Below are 17,102 nucleotides of genomic sequence, written 5' to 3' on the forward strand. Positions count from 1 at the left end.
ATTAAAGTTTTATAGCGTGCAGCAGAATTAAGCATAGGAACCTCCATGCTGCAAAAGCATGGAGCTGCTTTTGCATAAGCAAAAGTTGATTAAGATAATGTGTCTGTTTTAATTATTCCCCACCCCCATTCATATATCACTAAGCAAATATTGCTTGAACTACTGTACTCATCTTGAACATAGCTGTCTGAAACATAATTTCTAAGGCTTCCTGGAAGGGAGGAGGCGGTTACTTTCTAGCTGCTTTGTACTTGCAATGGTTCTCATGTTGTAGAAAGGATGAGCAACTCCATGCCTATACTCCTCCAACAATTTACTTAACTCTCTGGGGCCATCAGGTCCCTCCCCCCACAAAAGCATGCAGTGTGCACTCCATCAGCAGTGCTGTGTGCTATGGGCTGATGCAGGATAGGATTAAGCTTTTTTTTATCTCCAAATTGTAGCTGGGGCTGTGTGGAAGTGGCTTTTGACCACTAAGGAGTTCATGGCAGAAGTGAGATTCAAGCCGTTAAAGCCCTCCTAGTTCATTCACAGTTCAGTCTCTTAGCTACTACACTACACCAGCTCACAATGCTATCCTATTTGTTTATTAGTAACATTCTCTGCAGCTATGCTTTATCAGTAGCCCTTGCACAGATCTTTCAAAATTGATATGTTTTCTTTGGTTATTATGAGGTTCTCTTACAGCAGGGGTGCCCAAACCCCAACCCAGGGGCCATTTGCAGCTCTCAGGGACCTCCAATCTGGCCCACAGAGAGGCACCTCCACTGCTTGCTGTTTTAAGTCTGTGAAGCAGCAGCGAAGGAAAAGCTGGCCTTGCTTTGTGTAAGGCCTTGATCTATTACAAGACCGTCATTCATTCATATAAGTTCCAACTCTAATATATTCGTTTATGTAAATATATGTAAATTTATTCAAATTTTAAATGTAAATTTTTTCCCCTGCCCCCCCAATACACTGTCAGAGAGATGATGTGGCCCTCCTGCCAAAATGTTTGGACACCCCTGTCTTACAGGAACAAAAGCAACTTATTCAGCCCTTGAGAAATGGTTAATTCTATCAGTGTTAAAGATAAATACAAAACGACGGATGAAGATAACCTGTTTATGATCGTGTATACTGCACTGAGCTGTATTTTGTGACCCTTGAAGACTTGTTCAAGGTAGAACCAGAGGGAAACACTTCCTGGGCGTTGGTCTGGTTAAAGAGAGGGTCTGAGATTAAGATACGTTCTTGTACATCGCTGCCAGAATATGTGGTTGGTTCTGTCATACTCAGCAGGCCAGGGGTAGGTGTGACCACTCTCTCAGTCACTACCACATTCTGGCCTTCTGAAAAACTGGGGATGCTTAAGGAAGTTTGTGCATCAGAACTAGGAACAAGGACTCTCTCCCTTTCTCTAACAACAACATACTTTGAATCTGGGAGATCTGGAAAGATTCCAGGAGGCATTTCAAACACATTCTGCAAGTTAGAGGAAGGAGCAAGCACCCTTTCTGTCACTACCACATTCTCCTTAAACTGAGGGTCAAGGATTACTGTGGGAGGTATTGCCCCATAAGATGTTTCTGTCACAACAACATTGCTGCTAACAATGGGGTCAGGTATAGGCCTAACAGGCTGCACGTCAGGCCTAGACGTCAAGGATGTTGTTGTTACCACCTCTTCCATCACAGCTTCTGAACCAAAACCTTTTGTGGGTTCGGGTACCTTGTAGCTGGAGTCTGAAGTATAGGTGTGTTTTGAATTCAAAGTATTCTGCTGGTGCAAGTAACGTAGATCTGATTCATTTGCTGCAGAACTAGGACTTGTATTTTTCAGGCCTTGGTTGCTGTGCAGGTTGGTTTCTAGGCTTATGTGTCTGCCCGTGCAAATCTCAGCCAGAGTCTTAAATTTGTCTCCTAAGTCATCCAGGAAATGGTCATCAAAGTCACCCTCAATAAAGCTGCAGCAGCCAACAGAGCCATGTGGAGAATCTCTTTCCTCCTCTTGAGAGTAAACTAGGAGGCAGTCTTTTGCAAGGTGAGCTTCATCTTCTTCAGCAAAAGCTTCGGCTTTCTAAAATGTGGGAGAACGAGAACTGTGAGCCTTCAGAGGTTATTTTCTCTTAATGAAAACGTCGTTAACAACATCAATGTTACACAAACTTTTGAAGACTAAAGTGCTGTTAGTTTTAACATCTTATGTTTCCATTCTCGAACTACAGTATTTATTCCAGAATCAGAGGGCTCCCATGTCTTATATACTGCAAATAGGACTACATACAACATTCAGACTTTGAGCAGAATTCTAGGGTAAGACGTTTAAAGTCCTTTTAAAAATATTTCTTTCTACTTTTCAACTTCCTACCTATTACCATTCCCAATAATTTGTAATTTATTTACTTTAACTTGCGCTGGGACAAACAGGTTGGCAGGTCTGCGCTGTATCCAGCGCAAGTTTGGGACTGTCTGAGGCTCGGCCCAAGGAAAGGGAAAACTTTTTCCCTTACCCTGGGGAGAGCCTCAGCAGCCCCAATGGGGCTACTTGGATCTGCGCCACCTGACCAAGCAGCCTGGAGCTGCCCTGGGCTGCCCAGGAATGCGGTTAGGATCTGGCATAACTGTCACCATCTGGCATAACTGCCAACTGGTTCTCCCTGCCCTGCCAACCTCTCGCTCCCTGCCCGCCTGCCCATCCCCAGGAACACCTACCACCAGGCAGGAGGTCTGGTCTAGAGGGTAGAGCCTCCATTTGCCTGAAGATAACATCTGAAGGTCGCCAGTTCGAGGCCACCGGCACCATGCGACCTTGAAGCAGCTGACAAGCTGAGTGCAGCTATTTCCATCTGCTCTGAGCGTGGGAGGATGGAGGCCAGGATGGAGGCCAGATCAGAACAAAACATCTGAATTGTTGTGACTCTTGAAGGACAGAACCTTCTTTCAATTGTAAAAATCCCTGCAGGGATTTAAATAAGCCTGCCTATGTAAACCGCCTTGAATAAAGTCTTGAATAAAGACCAAGAAAGGCGGTATATAAATACCTGTATTATTATTATTATTACCACCCTCCCTCCCCCTGCCCGCAAAAGCCTCCCTCCCGCCTCCTCCCCCCCCCCGATCTCTGCGCTGGCCAAGCTCAGCCAACACAAACTTACCACACCCAGGACTCACATCAGCATGGGGAGACAAGCGCACATTTGAGCACTGGCCTATCTCCTCTCAGAGTGGCGTAAAAGTAAAAGTTCTTATGTTCTTATGTTCTTAAGTACTATACCGCACTTTTGCAACACTCCCAGGCCGGCGCAAGAGACCTGAGTAAGGGCGCTTTAGGACTGCATCCTCAAGTCACTTTTTCAGATGTATAAACTGCAGAGGTTATAATTAGAATAGCTCTACAATTTTAAATTATTATATTACAAAACCTAAGATAGAGTGTGCGCACACGTGCATGTGAGAGCACCCCATAGGAAGCACCCCCCAAAACAATCTTAATAAAGTGGGAGGTGAAATATAAATGCCCCCCTAGCTTTATGACATGCAGTCAAACCAAAGAAAAAAGTAAATCCATGTTTTTGAGGATCTCAAACATTTAGCTGCCTTACGTCACTGAAGTAACTTCTTAAGAATTCTTCATTCACGACTCCTCCGGCTTCCATGGTCATAGTTCCTCCAGCACCAACCGCCAGGCCTCCCCCTGCTCCCACAACATGTCTTCCTCCCGTTGCCATGCCACGATAGTCTTCTCTGGAAAGAAGAGTTTGCTGCTCTTCCCACCGCTCTTCAGCTGTCTGAATTTTCTCCTGGTGCTCCCTGAATGCAGAAGAAGAGCCACCACCCGCAGCGCCTGTGGCTCCCACACCCACTGCAGCCCCTCCACTTCCCATGTGGGAGGCTGAGGACTCCAACGCAGAAGGACGAATCAGGATTGCCTAACATTAAAAGATGACAAACGTCTTAGTCACATCTCTTTAAGAAGGCCAACAGGACTGAGAGGCTAACCTGATTCAGTATCCTGATATTTAACGTGCTTCCTACTCAGAGATAAGAACACATTTGTTACAAAAATCCATGAGAAGAAACATAAAGTCCAGGTGGTTGTGTTCCCCTCCCTGCCATGCTCTTTTCAGAACAAAGGGGTTGGAGTTTGGTAGTTTTCTAAGGCCACAGGAATATCCCCACAGGAAAATACTCTAAATGAAGCTTCTTGTCTGCTTTTCTGCCCACACACTTCCTTGCAGCTGAATCAAAAAAATTAATTTGAGGATAGCCTATCATTCAGCTTGATCCTGCTTGCGTTCATCTTAAATTAGTCCCATGGATTTAAATGGGATTTACGACCAAGAACCCATATTTTGAAAGGCGGTCCTAACCACTGAATACTCTTTCTCTCCCATGTTTGCCAAACTAGTTAATCCCATTTTTACTTTTTAATCCTGGAAATCTAAAAAGAACTTAATGAAACCATATCTATTAAAAGATCTAAGATAAAGACATCATTTTAATTTTAAGTAGCTTAACCCATTGCCTAAAGTCAACTTTAAGTGAGACATTAAATTAACATTCCCGGAAGCCAAATACAGAAGCAGGTGAATACTAAGATACCTTGTCTTCAGGTGCTGCCCCTTCACTGTTCCAGTTACGCAACATTTCCTCACTGTTATCAGGTATCGCTGCAAAAGACTTTGTAGCACCTGATCCAAAACCGCAGGCCAGCAGCAAGAGAGGCACGACTGTAAAGGAAAGCAGTTTATTTATGAACAACCAAAGATTCAAATAACGTGGGAAGAATAATCACAAATATGCATTTGTACAAGCAGTGCAATTGCGCCCACTTCTTTTGCAGGTTCCAAGCATTGGGGAGCGCTGTGCAGGGCTGCCTGCACCTCTTGCAGCCTGCTGCAGCCCAGCATCATGCGAAGTAAGGCACAAGTACCGCCCCTCGCCCCCCTTCGTGACGCAATCCTGGGGATCGTGTTGCTGCCTCCTTCCCCTTCCCCTGCCCCTTAAAGGGACGGGGGAAGTGTTACACCAACTGGTGGGTCACGACCCACCAGTTTGAGAACCACTGCTCTAATGAAATGAGGGAACCATGAGAACAAGAACCAAGCACTCATAGCAGTGCACTTTCTTGCTGTGAAGCAGGTTCCATAGTATGTACCATGTTCAGGGTTGTGAATATTTCACACCTTATAAACCTTGCAGACATAAACTTGTAATCATAAATATACTAAGGGGACCTCATTTAGCATCTTGAAAGTCCAGCATTCATTTTTTGAAAGAAAAAAATGTTTCTACCTTTTAAGGTTGTAAAGGATATGAAGTTTTGTGAAGTAACAGCTGAGAGGCTTAGGGCCCAGTCTTATCCAGCATTCCAGTGCTGATGCAGCTGTACCGACGGGGAGTGTACTGCATCATGCATGCGGGGGGACGGGACAGGGCGGGGGAAGCAATCATGAAGGCATCTTCAAGGTAAGGGAATGTTTCCCCCCCTTACTTCAGAGTTGCATTGTGGCTGCATCAGTGCTGGAAAGTTGGACAGGATTGGGTTTCTTAAAAGATTCCCAGCTTTCAAGGGACATTTCAGCAACCTGTATGACTCTTGGTATGCTGCCTCTTGGGTTTTTCTACAAAGCTGCTATTTTTTGGAGAAAATTTGAGATTTGGGTAAGAAGAGAGGAATGGGAGGCACACACTTGAGAGTGAGAAATGTATATCAGGATCATCTTAAACATTTAAATACATTCCTTGTGCTCATTCTATGGCTCTTTACTGCATCATAGGAAAGTGACTGGAATATTAAGTGTATTTAAATACTATTCCTTTCAGCAGGAGATAATTAGGAAGGGGCTTAACTTTGGCTGGATCGTGTCCACATTTTCCTTAAGAAAAGACTGCAAGGTTGCTAGTCCCAAGATTGTGAAGGAGCTGTCCTGTGTGGACATTATTCATATAAAAAAAAAGTGAGTGGGGGCTGAGGAGAGGATGCTGTAAACCCTGCCCTTGCGCTAGCAATGCTTTCCAGACCCACTCCATGCAGAGCATTTGTCTCCAGAGCATGTGTTCTCCCCACAGGAATAGTGGGGAGAGGGCTTCCCATTGCGCTCTTGCTAGCCCACCATGCATTCCCTTTCACAACAGCAACAGTATCTTCAAAAGGCTCTGGGCAATGAAGAATATTTTGTTAGTTCTTATCAAATACATATAGTTACTTACGCAGCAACAACAGTAACGCCAGGATGATGAGTGCAATTGCTGCAGGACCCAACACAACAGATGACCCGACAATCCTTTCTTGGCAGCCACCCCCACCTTCACAATGACAAATATCCACAGAAAGGAACTGCTGCTCGGGACAGCTGAGTCCTTGGCTATCTTTCACCAAGACTGGAATCTTGTACCTGCCAGGGTTCACATTCTGTGGTATAATCTGTGCTCTGGATCCTTCACAAGGAAAGAAAAAAAAATCATATTAGAAAGCAGTGAAATAAAAAAATGTGGTTGAAATAAAAACTCTCCTAGTTAATAAAAACCACCAGAATTTTCATTTGCTTTAGTATTAACTGGTCCTGCTGGATTAGGCCAAAGGACCTTCTAGCTGAGCGTCCTCTTTCCCATAAGGATCAACCAGATGGCTCTGGGAAGCCCACAAGCTGGAGATGAAGGCATATTCCTTTCCCACTCTTGCTCCCAGTAAATGGTATTCAGAGGTATACTGCACCAACACCTGGAAGCTCCATAGAGCCATTATGACCTGGGATTTGTCTTCCATGAATTTGTCTAATCCCCCTTTAAATCCTTTGAAGCTTGTGGCCATCACCACCTCTCATGACAGTGAGTTCTATAAAGTACTTTCTTTTGTCTGTTTTAGATTTCCTGCCAATTAATCTCACAGGATGTACTGTATCTAAGTTAGATACATCCTGTTAAACTAATCGGCAAGGAAGAGAACAAAGCTTCTTTTTACCCATTTTCTTCACAGCACAGATACATTTTATACATCTCGTCCATATCCCCCTTTTACTGCCCCCCCCAAATAGCTCAGTATTCCTATGAGGGAAGGTAACCCAGCTCTCTGATAATTTTGAATGCTCTTTTTAGCACATTTTCCTGCTCAACAATATTCAGAAGTTGTAAAGGATAAGGTCATATTATTAGGTAAGAACAGCTCTGCACAAACACTCATGTTTATGCATGCAAGTATAGACATGTGCTTATCTGGGGAAAATGCTTGCATTCTTTAATGTCTCTTTCAAAGCACTCCCCTGACAAGATCTGAAACTTCTCTGATCAGAAGTGATTTTGAGGAAAAGATGAACACACAAGAACTACAGCTTGGTAAAACATGTAATAGTGATTCTTTCTTACCATCTATTCGGCTAATCACCCATTTGTCTGACATCCTTTCAGGATGATCGATAACAGTGACAGTGAAAGGGCCACCATTTGGATGAGAATCTCGATCCTCAATAGTGAAGTCAATGAACTGTGCATCGGAACAGACTCTTGTGGTGGTGGGTGTAACAGTCGGACAATGATCATTAACATTTTCAACTTGAATAGCAATGGTACCCGTTACAGTTTTTGAAGGGGAGTCTGCAAAATACATAAAGTGAATTAATTATTATGAACAGTATTATGAACCTATTTCAACAAAAAAGTTCACAAAGTGGTTTACAGAATAAAATCAAATTAAATGGCTGTGTCCCAAAAGGAATCACAATCTTAAAAAGATGCAGAAGATCACCAGCAAACAGACACTGGAAAAGATAATTGTGCTGGGGACATCTGTATTTTGCAAGTATGTAAATATTTTTACTGTTCAGAAGTTCATTTATTTCCTTGAACATATAATGGTTTTTTAAAAATATGAATTCATTGTTCAGTTGTCAGAGGTTTGCTTTACACTTCAAAGCAGAGCTGGGCTTGCTAATATAGGATGCCATCCAGATTCACTTAGAACGCAATCCAGAGATTGTACTGGGCTAGCCTAAGTCCCTTACACCAGCCTGGGAGTGTTGCATCTCTTCCTGAGTCAGCCAGGCTGACACACAGACACGTGCCAGCCCACAGAGGTCTGAATCAGCCTCTGCACAAGTGGGGAAGGGTATGTTTGTGCTGCCTGTGTCAGGCTGGTGTGGGGATCTGGGGGGGGCAGGGGGAGGGTGAGAAGATGGCATTCTGGGGTGGGAGGAGGGCGGACGGACCAGTGGGCAGGATGCAGGAGGTCTGGTCTAGAGGGTAGAGCCTCCATTTGCCTGAAGATAACATCCACAAGGTCGCCAGTTTGAGGCCACCGGCACCGTGCGACCTTGAAGCAGCTGACAAGCTGAGCCGAGTTATTCCATCTGCTCTGAGTGTGGGAGGATGGAGGCCAGAATGTGAAGCCAGATCAGAAAGAAACATCTGAATGTTGTGGTTCTTGAAAGATAGAACCTTCTTTCAATTGTAAAAATCCCTATGGGGATTTAAATAGCCTGCCTATGTAAACCGCCTTGAATAAAGTCTGAGGAGAAATCTGACGACCAAGAAAGGCGGTATATAAATACCTGTATTGTATTGTATCCATGGTGGGGGTGGGGCAAGGATACCATGCTTATGCTAGATCGTAACCCCAATTCTGGGTGCCTGGAGCAGCTCTGGGTTGCTCAAGGTCTGCACCACCTATTTAGGATAGACTGGAGCTGCTGCAGTGTTACATGGGGTAAGGGGAATGCATTTCCCTTGCTCAGGGCAGAGCCACAACTAGCCCCAACCCCGTGTTGGATACAGGGCAGGCCAGGCAGCCTCCCTGTTCCAGTGCAGATTAGGATTGGGCTGATAAATTTATTTGGCAAGGATCTGAACCAGTGTGGATTGCTATCATAGTATTACTTGATTACTTTGCGTTTTGTGGGTCATAAGATAATTATCCCGAATGTCAGGGCTTCTAGTATTGTGAACAGTAGATGTGTGTCAGTAAAGTTTGCCTAGTGGTCTTGACTGGTATCCCTCAAAGTAGTAATATAGTGCCTACATATTACAAAGTGCAAGTGTACACTTTTTTTTTGGTTTTCCAGTATAGTGCGATGACTGTATCAGAAGTATTTACTACTATTACATCTACTAAGTACCAAGTATGTGTCAAGTGCTCTAAAGAACAAAAAGGAACATGGTTCCTGAAAGGTATCTACAAATTCACTCACTGGGGGCATGTCAGAGGACAACCAGCACTACATAAACCCTCTTCCTCAAGCTCTTAATCTGCTGCAGTTTGGAGAAGGTAAGAAATAGCAGCAGTCTCTTCTAAGAGGGAAAGAATTCTGCTGTGTCTTACCTTTTCTATACCCTAGCACACATGAAAGAAGACCCCCCCTTCCCTCTCTCATTCTCAAAAGCCCTCTGTGCATGCTGAAAGATCAGGGAGATGCAAGGTGGGGGTTTGCAGAAACCTCAAATCATGACTGAATAGCAAGCCTAGCCAAAAATTGTTAAGCCCTGGTCCCAATTCAGATAGCATACTACTCAGATGTTGCTGCCACTTCCAAAGGCTAGCCTTAGGCTTAAACAGAGAACAAATGAATGTTGCCAAATGACAGATGCTAAATTTGAAAAATAATGTGTAGAAAGAGATATCACTTACCACCAGTTATAGCCAAAATCATTGCAGTATAAGTTCCGTTGACAACAAAAGATGATTCATAGTCAGGTACTTTAATGAGCTTGATTTCAGCAGTTCTGGAATCTATCGTGAGCCAATTTCCGCTGTCATGAGATTTTACATACCTGTGCAGATTTTTATCAGATGTTAGAATCTTCACAGTAAGCAATGTAAAAAAGAACTCTGATCCATAGACACATGAACTTGGTTGTTCTGGTATACAGTGGAACTTAGTCATTCGATTATTCCACCTGCCTTGTCATCCTAGGGCCTCTTTCCACATTATTTGTTTAAGGAATGAGTATGTACATGTTGTGGGAACCCATTTCCAAAGATACGTGTCAATGTAGCATAAAAAGATACAGTACTTCCCTCATAAATGAATGTATTTACAACTTGAGAGAGGTTGACTGGAGAATTCATATCATCCCCAGTTTGCAAAATGTATGAACCAAATGAATAACATGAATTCAGACTGTGAATTCATGTTATTCATTTGGTTCACACAATCAGTTCCCTCCTATGCCAGACATAGAATAACTGCTAAGATTATAGAAGTTGGGGCAGTTGAAGAAGAAAGGTGGAGCTACACTGTATGCCTTGGAGCTTGGGCTAGTAACTGTTCTGCTGTTGTAACAGGCTATACCTCAAGTATACACAGTACATATACACAGCGTACTCTAGTGGCCATTTTCAAACCACCTCCGAAAACAGCAGCCTGTTGCTGTAAGCTGGCAACCTGCACCAGAGCAGGTAAGCTGGCACAGGGGGAGGATCCAGTGACAATGCTACATGCTGGATTTTATTCCCTCTAAAAAAACCTCCTCATCTTTTTTCCCTCATTGGACTTATATCACCAAAATAGATGCCCTGTGTCTGAGAAGGCCTATAGGCAGCCAGAGGAATTACCTGGAGGTAAGTAAAAACATTTTTACTTATCTCCCATTTGCCTTCAGGTTTCCCACCACCACCACCTTGGGAAGTGGCAGGTGCCCTTTTGGTGCAGCTGCATTGGTACTTGTGGTAGGGATAGGATTTGGGCCTAAATCATTACATCCTGTAGATGCTGTAACTTATTTACCTAACTTAAGAGCAATGGCGAAGTAGTATACTTCTACCACAAAGTGTAGGAGGTCATTATGGCACCCTCCATATCATTGTAATGCCCCATTACCAATATACCAAAACCCCATTACAACTATAACAAAACCCCATTACAAACCCCAAACCAAAAAAGATTAACGTAAAATTTTTTCATTAGAGTGTTTTTGTTTCCTGCCACTTATTTCTACTTTGAAACTCATTATAAACATTTAAATGTCTAGCTCAGGGCTTTTCAGACTGGGGCGCCTGTGGGCCCTGGCCTCTTTCCCTTTAAGGGGGGGGCAGCCAGGAGGCAGGGAGAAGGCAGCGAAGCAATCCCCAGGACTGCACCGCTCAGGGGGCCTGCAGGGGTTTGGCTGCACATACCTGAGCCTCCTACAGCCTCCCGGGGGTGTGGGGAGCCCTGAGCAACCTTCTTCAGGGCTCCCTGCAGCTTTGAAAGTGAAAGTGGAGCAATCGCACCACATCTCTGCTAAAGCAGAAGTGGAGCACGATTGCTCCATGTTCACTTCTGAAGCTGCAAGGAGCCCTGCACAAGGTTGCGTAGGTCAAACTCTCCCTGAGAGTTTGAAAACTGCTGGTCTAGCTCATTTTATCCCAAACCCTAGGATTAGATTACAGTAGTTTTAAATCAAATGTATGAACATAGAAAAGTGTGATTAAAAATATACCAAATAAATACGAATTATCATCATACATAAATATATATACTGAGTGCTAGCAAATGTTTAGTCAGAAGTAAATCCCACTGTGTTTTACTCCTAGGTAAAAGTTACATAGGAGTGTCCTTAATATGAGTTACATACAGGCAGTCCTTGATAAAGATGATGGACTAGACCAGTGGTATGCAAACTGGTGGGTCACGACCCACCAGCCCATGTAACACTGCTCTTTCTCTTTAAGGGGTGGAGCAGGGATAAAGCAGCGACATAATCCCAGGACGCTGTGGGGGAAGGGGGGCTATTTTTAAACTTAACTTACATGTTGTCAGGGTCTGGGGAGCCCTGCGGAGCACTCTGCAGGGCTCCTCACGGCTTATAAAAAGTGAAAGTTGCGACTGCAACGAAACCGAAAGTGGGTCGCGATCACAATGGCAAGAATCCGGACATGTTGGAAAATAAGGGTATTAGCAAAAAAAATTAACAGGTAACAACTCATCTTCATAAGGGTTTCCCATCTGCTATTGATTGCTACATAGCAACTTAATTTATACATGCTCTCAGTAAGGAATCTTACCTGATGCCTTGTGCTGTTTTCCCAGTGTCTTCATCAATAGCCTGATAGCGTCCAATAACCTGATTCACTTTCATTGTTTCATTTACTTGTATTACCATTGTTGATGGTTTAAACTGAGGGCCTTCCTTCACATTTACCACTTTAACTTTAACTGGAACTGGTTTTGCTTTGTAACCCTGACTAATAATTGATTTGTGATATGCTGCTTTGTTAGAAACGACAATATTCAAGTCCATGCTCTGCAATTCTTCATAATTAATTTCCTGAAGGGAGAATAAGAAAACACTCAGAATACATACACTGCAAGTTTTTCACCATTAAATATAGAGGAATATGGTGTAAAATGTTTGAGACGAAAAGCTTCCAAAGTGATTTTTCCCCTTGACAAGTTCTTCACCAAGTGTACGTTCCCTTACTTCTCCCAAGTCTCCCAGTCTGTCTCCCCCCCCGGCAGGATGCAGAGCAGGTCTTTTTGGTACAGTTGCATTGGTGGGGGGGGGGGGGTAGAATTGGGCTGAAAGTCCCTAACTTGAGCAATCCTCCTCCATGTGTTACTGAGACACCATGTCAAATGAAATGCTACTTTATACGCTAAGCACCCCACAGTCCCATTGGTATCACATTGCAGATGGAAAGAAGAGCAGAGTTACTATTTGGCTTTTTGTGCACAAAAGCCAATACCAATTCAAATGGCAACACCATACAGATATCCAGTGTGTCCACAGATTAGTAATCTTGTATGTAGGAAATCATATACCTGGAGCCACATTTGTGGAACTGCCATGCACCAACTTATTTTGCTCCCATGTGCAGCAACTCTTCTGCACGAAAGCCTCTCACGTACTAGGGCTGATCTACCCAAATTGCTCCATGAAGACACTAACCTTGACCAGAGTCAACACTCCTTCATTGGTCTGAGAATCTGTTACTATCTGGAAATAGCCTCCTTCGTTGCCAGACTCAATCACGAACTGCGCCAGCCAGTTATCGGTGTATTGTTCATCTCTGTCAAAAGCCTTCAATCGTAAAACTTCCACATTGGCAGTATTTTCCTGAACACTTCCTTCATACTGAAAAAAAAAATGCCTTTCAACATCTCTTTCATTTTAGGCAGTAAACAAGAACTATCTGCAAGTAATACAATGTGGAAATTTCATGCTGTTATCAGACACTTACCATGACCTTTTCAAGAACAGGAATATTGTCATTCACATCCAAGATGTTGATCTGTACAGTAGTCTCTTGACCCCTTCCAATTGCTTCCCCATTGCGGTCTTTAGCTTCCACAGTTAAGGAATAGCTGCTTTGCTCCTGTGTTACAACCGAATAGGTTTGCATCAGTGAGGTGTAAGAGAATACAAAAATAAAGTCTCATTTAGAAAGCTAAGGCCACTCCTGTCACCATATGCAGAGCAGCCTTCAGGTTTCAGGTGGTGGTAGTGGTTGCTGCAAGAGGTATTCCTTTATGCCAGAGGTTCTCAAACTGGGGAGCTGCAACCTGAGGTCCACTGTCCTTGCCACTTTAAGAGGCGAGGAAGGGGGAATGGAGTGACATGATCCCCAGGATCATGCTGCTGTGGGGGGGGGGGCTATCTTTTACTCTCATGTCACAGCAGCAAGCTCCTGGGGATCTGGGGAGCCCCGCAGATGCTTCAGTAGGGCTCCCCAAGTCTTGGAAAATGAACAAATAACGATTGCAACCCACTTCCAGTTTGCTATTATGAAACCTTATGTGGGTTGCAATAGTTTTTTTTCATTTTCCAAGTGTTGGGCAGCCCTGCAGAGGCTTCTGCAGGGCTCCCGGCACCCCCAGGAGCCTTCTGCTGCGACATGTGAGTAAAAAGCCCCTGGCCCTCTCTGACAGCAGCATGATCCTGGGGATCACATCATTCCCCCTCCCCTCCTCTTCAAGAACTTATCTTGGGAAGTTTGAGAACCCCTGCTTTATGCCTTCCCTTTTTCAGGAGGGAGACACAGGGACACACATACAGAATACCACCTGCCTGGGTCCCAGGAGCCCTCTGGTCTGAGATGGGTGAAAGGAGACATGAAAAGAAAAATGATTTACCTCTCTATCGAGCTGGAACATTTGAGTCGTAACCCGGCCCGTTGCTGCTTCAATAACAAATGCCTCAGGGTAACTAGGATTTTGGGAAATGATCCTGTAGGCAATTTGTGAGTTGGGATGATTGGGTTCATCTGCATCTGTTGCACTGATCTGCATCACAAAGGTACCTAACAAAATAAAGTAAGCCTTTGTCTTATAGTGTTACTTGCCAGCCTATGTTGAACTGAATGTTTCCAAATAGAACACTCTCCTTCTAATGGGCCAATCCTATCCTCTACCCCACCCCCGCCAAAGCAGCCACACTGCCAGAACATGGCACTGCATCCTGTGGGGGGGGGGGGGGCAGTCCTGGAGGTCTCCTCAGGGTAAGGGACCATTTGTTCCCAAATGTTCCCTTACCTGGGGATTAGCCTGTGAGGCCTGGATGGGCCGACTCGGACCTGTGCCAGAGCAAATCTGCATGGGCCCAGGTTGGGAGACAGGTCCAGGAAAGGGGTTTGAATTTTGCAGATGCTGCTGCCACTGAACCAGCCCCCTTCCTGGTCCCAATCTGCCCATCCCCACCCCATTCTGCTCTTCCCAGCACTGCCCCCCCCCACATGCTGATGTACTGGTGCCAGGGGCCATCTAGGCACTGCTAGTGGGCTGCTGGTGCCACGTGCAGCAGCAGGCCTGGCAAAGTCTAATAGCGGGTCATGTCTGTGACTGCTGTAAAGCAGCTTATGCTTCCGGAATGCTCGTTCCAGTGGTGTAATCAGTCCATAGGATTGGGTTGTAATGGTATACCCACATAGGACAAGTATGGCATGTTTAATCCAAGAGCATACATACATTCAACCAAGATACCTAAATCCTAAAAGTGTTTTTTTTTTAAATTATACTCCCTTGGACTAGATTGTGAAGAATGTGCTGAAGATTTTATTATATTTGAAGAAAGGACACATGAACATCAAGACTAAGTAAAACTATCTACTTCTTCATTCCTTAGCAGGTACTTGAAGAGCAGATTATCCTCTCAGACAATACACTGCTGTAGATGCTGCTGGGATCTGTGTTTCATTCATGACACACTTCCACTCTAAGATTTTTGGAGATATTGCTTGCCTCATTGATGGTCAAATGCTAGTTCCTTAAGTCTTCCTTATTGTGTATGAGCCACGTTTTTTTCTGGACTGCCTGTTGAACCCTCCAGTAGGAAGGTCGCTCTTGCTAGCGGGGCTTGTGTGGCAGCCAGCTGGTGTTCATTCTGCACACGTGGCCAAACCACTGCAGCCCACATTTTGGATTTGTTCTTCAACTGATGGTTGATGATTGCAACAGATCTGAATGGTCTTGTTACAATGGTGATCATAAAGAGAGATACCCAGAATCTGTCTCAAGCATGTGATTTGGAAGACCTCAAGCTTCTTCATGTCTGATTTGAGCAGAGCCCATGTTTCTAATCCACAGAGGAGAACTGAAGATTAGTGCTCAGAAGAGGTGAATTTTGGGCTTGATGGAGATTCTGAGGCCTGTGGAGGCCCAGCACGACTGGAGGAAGCCTCTGGGGCTTCTTAAGAACACCACAAACACCAATGCTTTACAGTAAACCAATGATGGACCATTGTATAAGCAGTCCGTGGTTGATCAGAACGTTGCTAAGCAACGCACAATGTATAATAAATTCAAAATAACCACACAGAGAAAAAACTATGTAAATTGACATCATCTGACTGAAAATGTAAATACAACATTAGGACTCACCTACTTCACATAGTTCTTCAACTGAACCCACAAAATGTTGCTCTGAAAACACTGGGAGATTGTCATTTACATCATCAACTTTAATCCTGAGATCTATTGGTTTTTCCACAAAGTTACCAAACTGATTCCGTGCGTAGCCTTTCAGCTGGAAAAATATTGACAGGTAAATACGCAAGAGGAAAGTAGAAATAGTCACGTAGCTGAGCAATATTGCTCATGAGGAGCATACATCAAAAAAGAAAATGCTAACAAATACAGCAAATATGGAAGACAGACAAGGTATGGCAGCAGACATTAAAAGTACAATCCTATACACATTTGCCTGAGAGTAAATTATTACAAATATTTATATACTGCTTTTCAACAAAAAGTAGTTCATAAAGTGGTTTACACAGCAAAGTAAATGATTCCCAATTCCCAAAGGGCTCAGAGTTTTAAAAATTCCACTGAACTCAATGAGGCTTACTTCTGAGTAGACATGAATAAGATTATGCTGTAATTTGAGCACTTAACAGGATAAGGAAGTCAAGTTGCTTCACTTACATTGAACATTGGTATTTGTTCACGATCAACTATTCCGGTCACGTTCACAGCTCCAGTTCTCTGATCAATCACAAATAACCCTACAGGGGGTTCTGTGGCTCCTGGGCCAGTAATTGAGTAGGTAATAATTAACCCTTTTTCACCATCACGATCAGATCGTATCTGTAAGGAACATACTTATATTTAGTATAAAGATCAATGACACAGGTCCATCGCCAGGGACTCCTTCTTGCTAATGTTAGGTGGGTGGTGAATGGATCATCTTGGTGGTGGCTTTGGAACACCCTTCCCAGTTCAAAATGCCTGATGTCCACACTGAAGAGCATCAGTACAAAGCAGCTGGTGAAGACATTCTTAAGTATCTACCATTTGAATAAGAAAGTTTTGTATCATGCTGCTGAGTCAAAAACTAAGTAAATCCATAACTTTTTCATTCATTCCAATTGATTTTAACCATCTTCATTTAGGAAAATTCAATCATGTTATATAGCTGTATGTGTGCTCTATGTTTATAAATTAAAATATTTCCGAAAAAAAAAAAATACAGAAATGCATTTACGGACAACGTCCATCTAATGAATTTGTGCGAATGTTCATCCTTAAGAAGTTAAAGATGTTTCATTATAAGGTTACATATTTTGTGCACGCCTGTAAGGCATAATACTATGACACAGAAACACTTTTTAAAAATTTAATGTTGTTAGTTGATTTAAAAAGTCTGCCTCAATTGAATATTGTTTGATCCAAAAACAAATGAATCTGTCATCCTCTCAGATATGCTGAACATGCA

At 43.6% G+C, this 17,102-nt stretch overlaps 1 protein-coding gene across 1 annotated transcript in view; it reads right to left on the reverse strand.

The window, feature by feature from the left end:
* Window positions 1-17,102, reverse strand: part of DSG2 (desmoglein 2) — a 30,469-nt gene continuing 13,367 nt past the window's right edge. The window contains exons 4-15 of the mRNA XM_066623860.1: window positions 16,313-16,474; window positions 15,770-15,914; window positions 14,027-14,193; window positions 13,135-13,269; window positions 12,843-13,028; window positions 11,959-12,221; window positions 9,601-9,743; window positions 7,347-7,574; window positions 6,195-6,422; window positions 4,584-4,711; window positions 3,584-3,910; window positions 1-2,058 (exon numbers count right to left, since the gene is read on the reverse strand). Of these exons, the coding sequence (XP_066479957.1) occupies window positions 1,105-2,058; window positions 3,584-3,910; window positions 4,584-4,711; window positions 6,195-6,422; window positions 7,347-7,574; window positions 9,601-9,743; window positions 11,959-12,221; window positions 12,843-13,028; window positions 13,135-13,269; window positions 14,027-14,193; window positions 15,770-15,914; window positions 16,313-16,474 (3,066 nt within the window). The 3' untranslated portion in view covers window positions 1-1,104. The remainder of the gene's footprint in view (window positions 2,059-3,583; window positions 3,911-4,583; window positions 4,712-6,194; window positions 6,423-7,346; window positions 7,575-9,600; window positions 9,744-11,958; window positions 12,222-12,842; window positions 13,029-13,134; window positions 13,270-14,026; window positions 14,194-15,769; window positions 15,915-16,312; window positions 16,475-17,102) is intronic.

Source organism: Tiliqua scincoides, chromosome 4 (assembly GCF_035046505.1).
Source record: "Tiliqua scincoides isolate rTilSci1 chromosome 4, rTilSci1.hap2, whole genome shotgun sequence".
NCBI classification, from domain to species: domain Eukaryota; kingdom Metazoa; phylum Chordata; class Lepidosauria; order Squamata; family Scincidae; genus Tiliqua; species Tiliqua scincoides.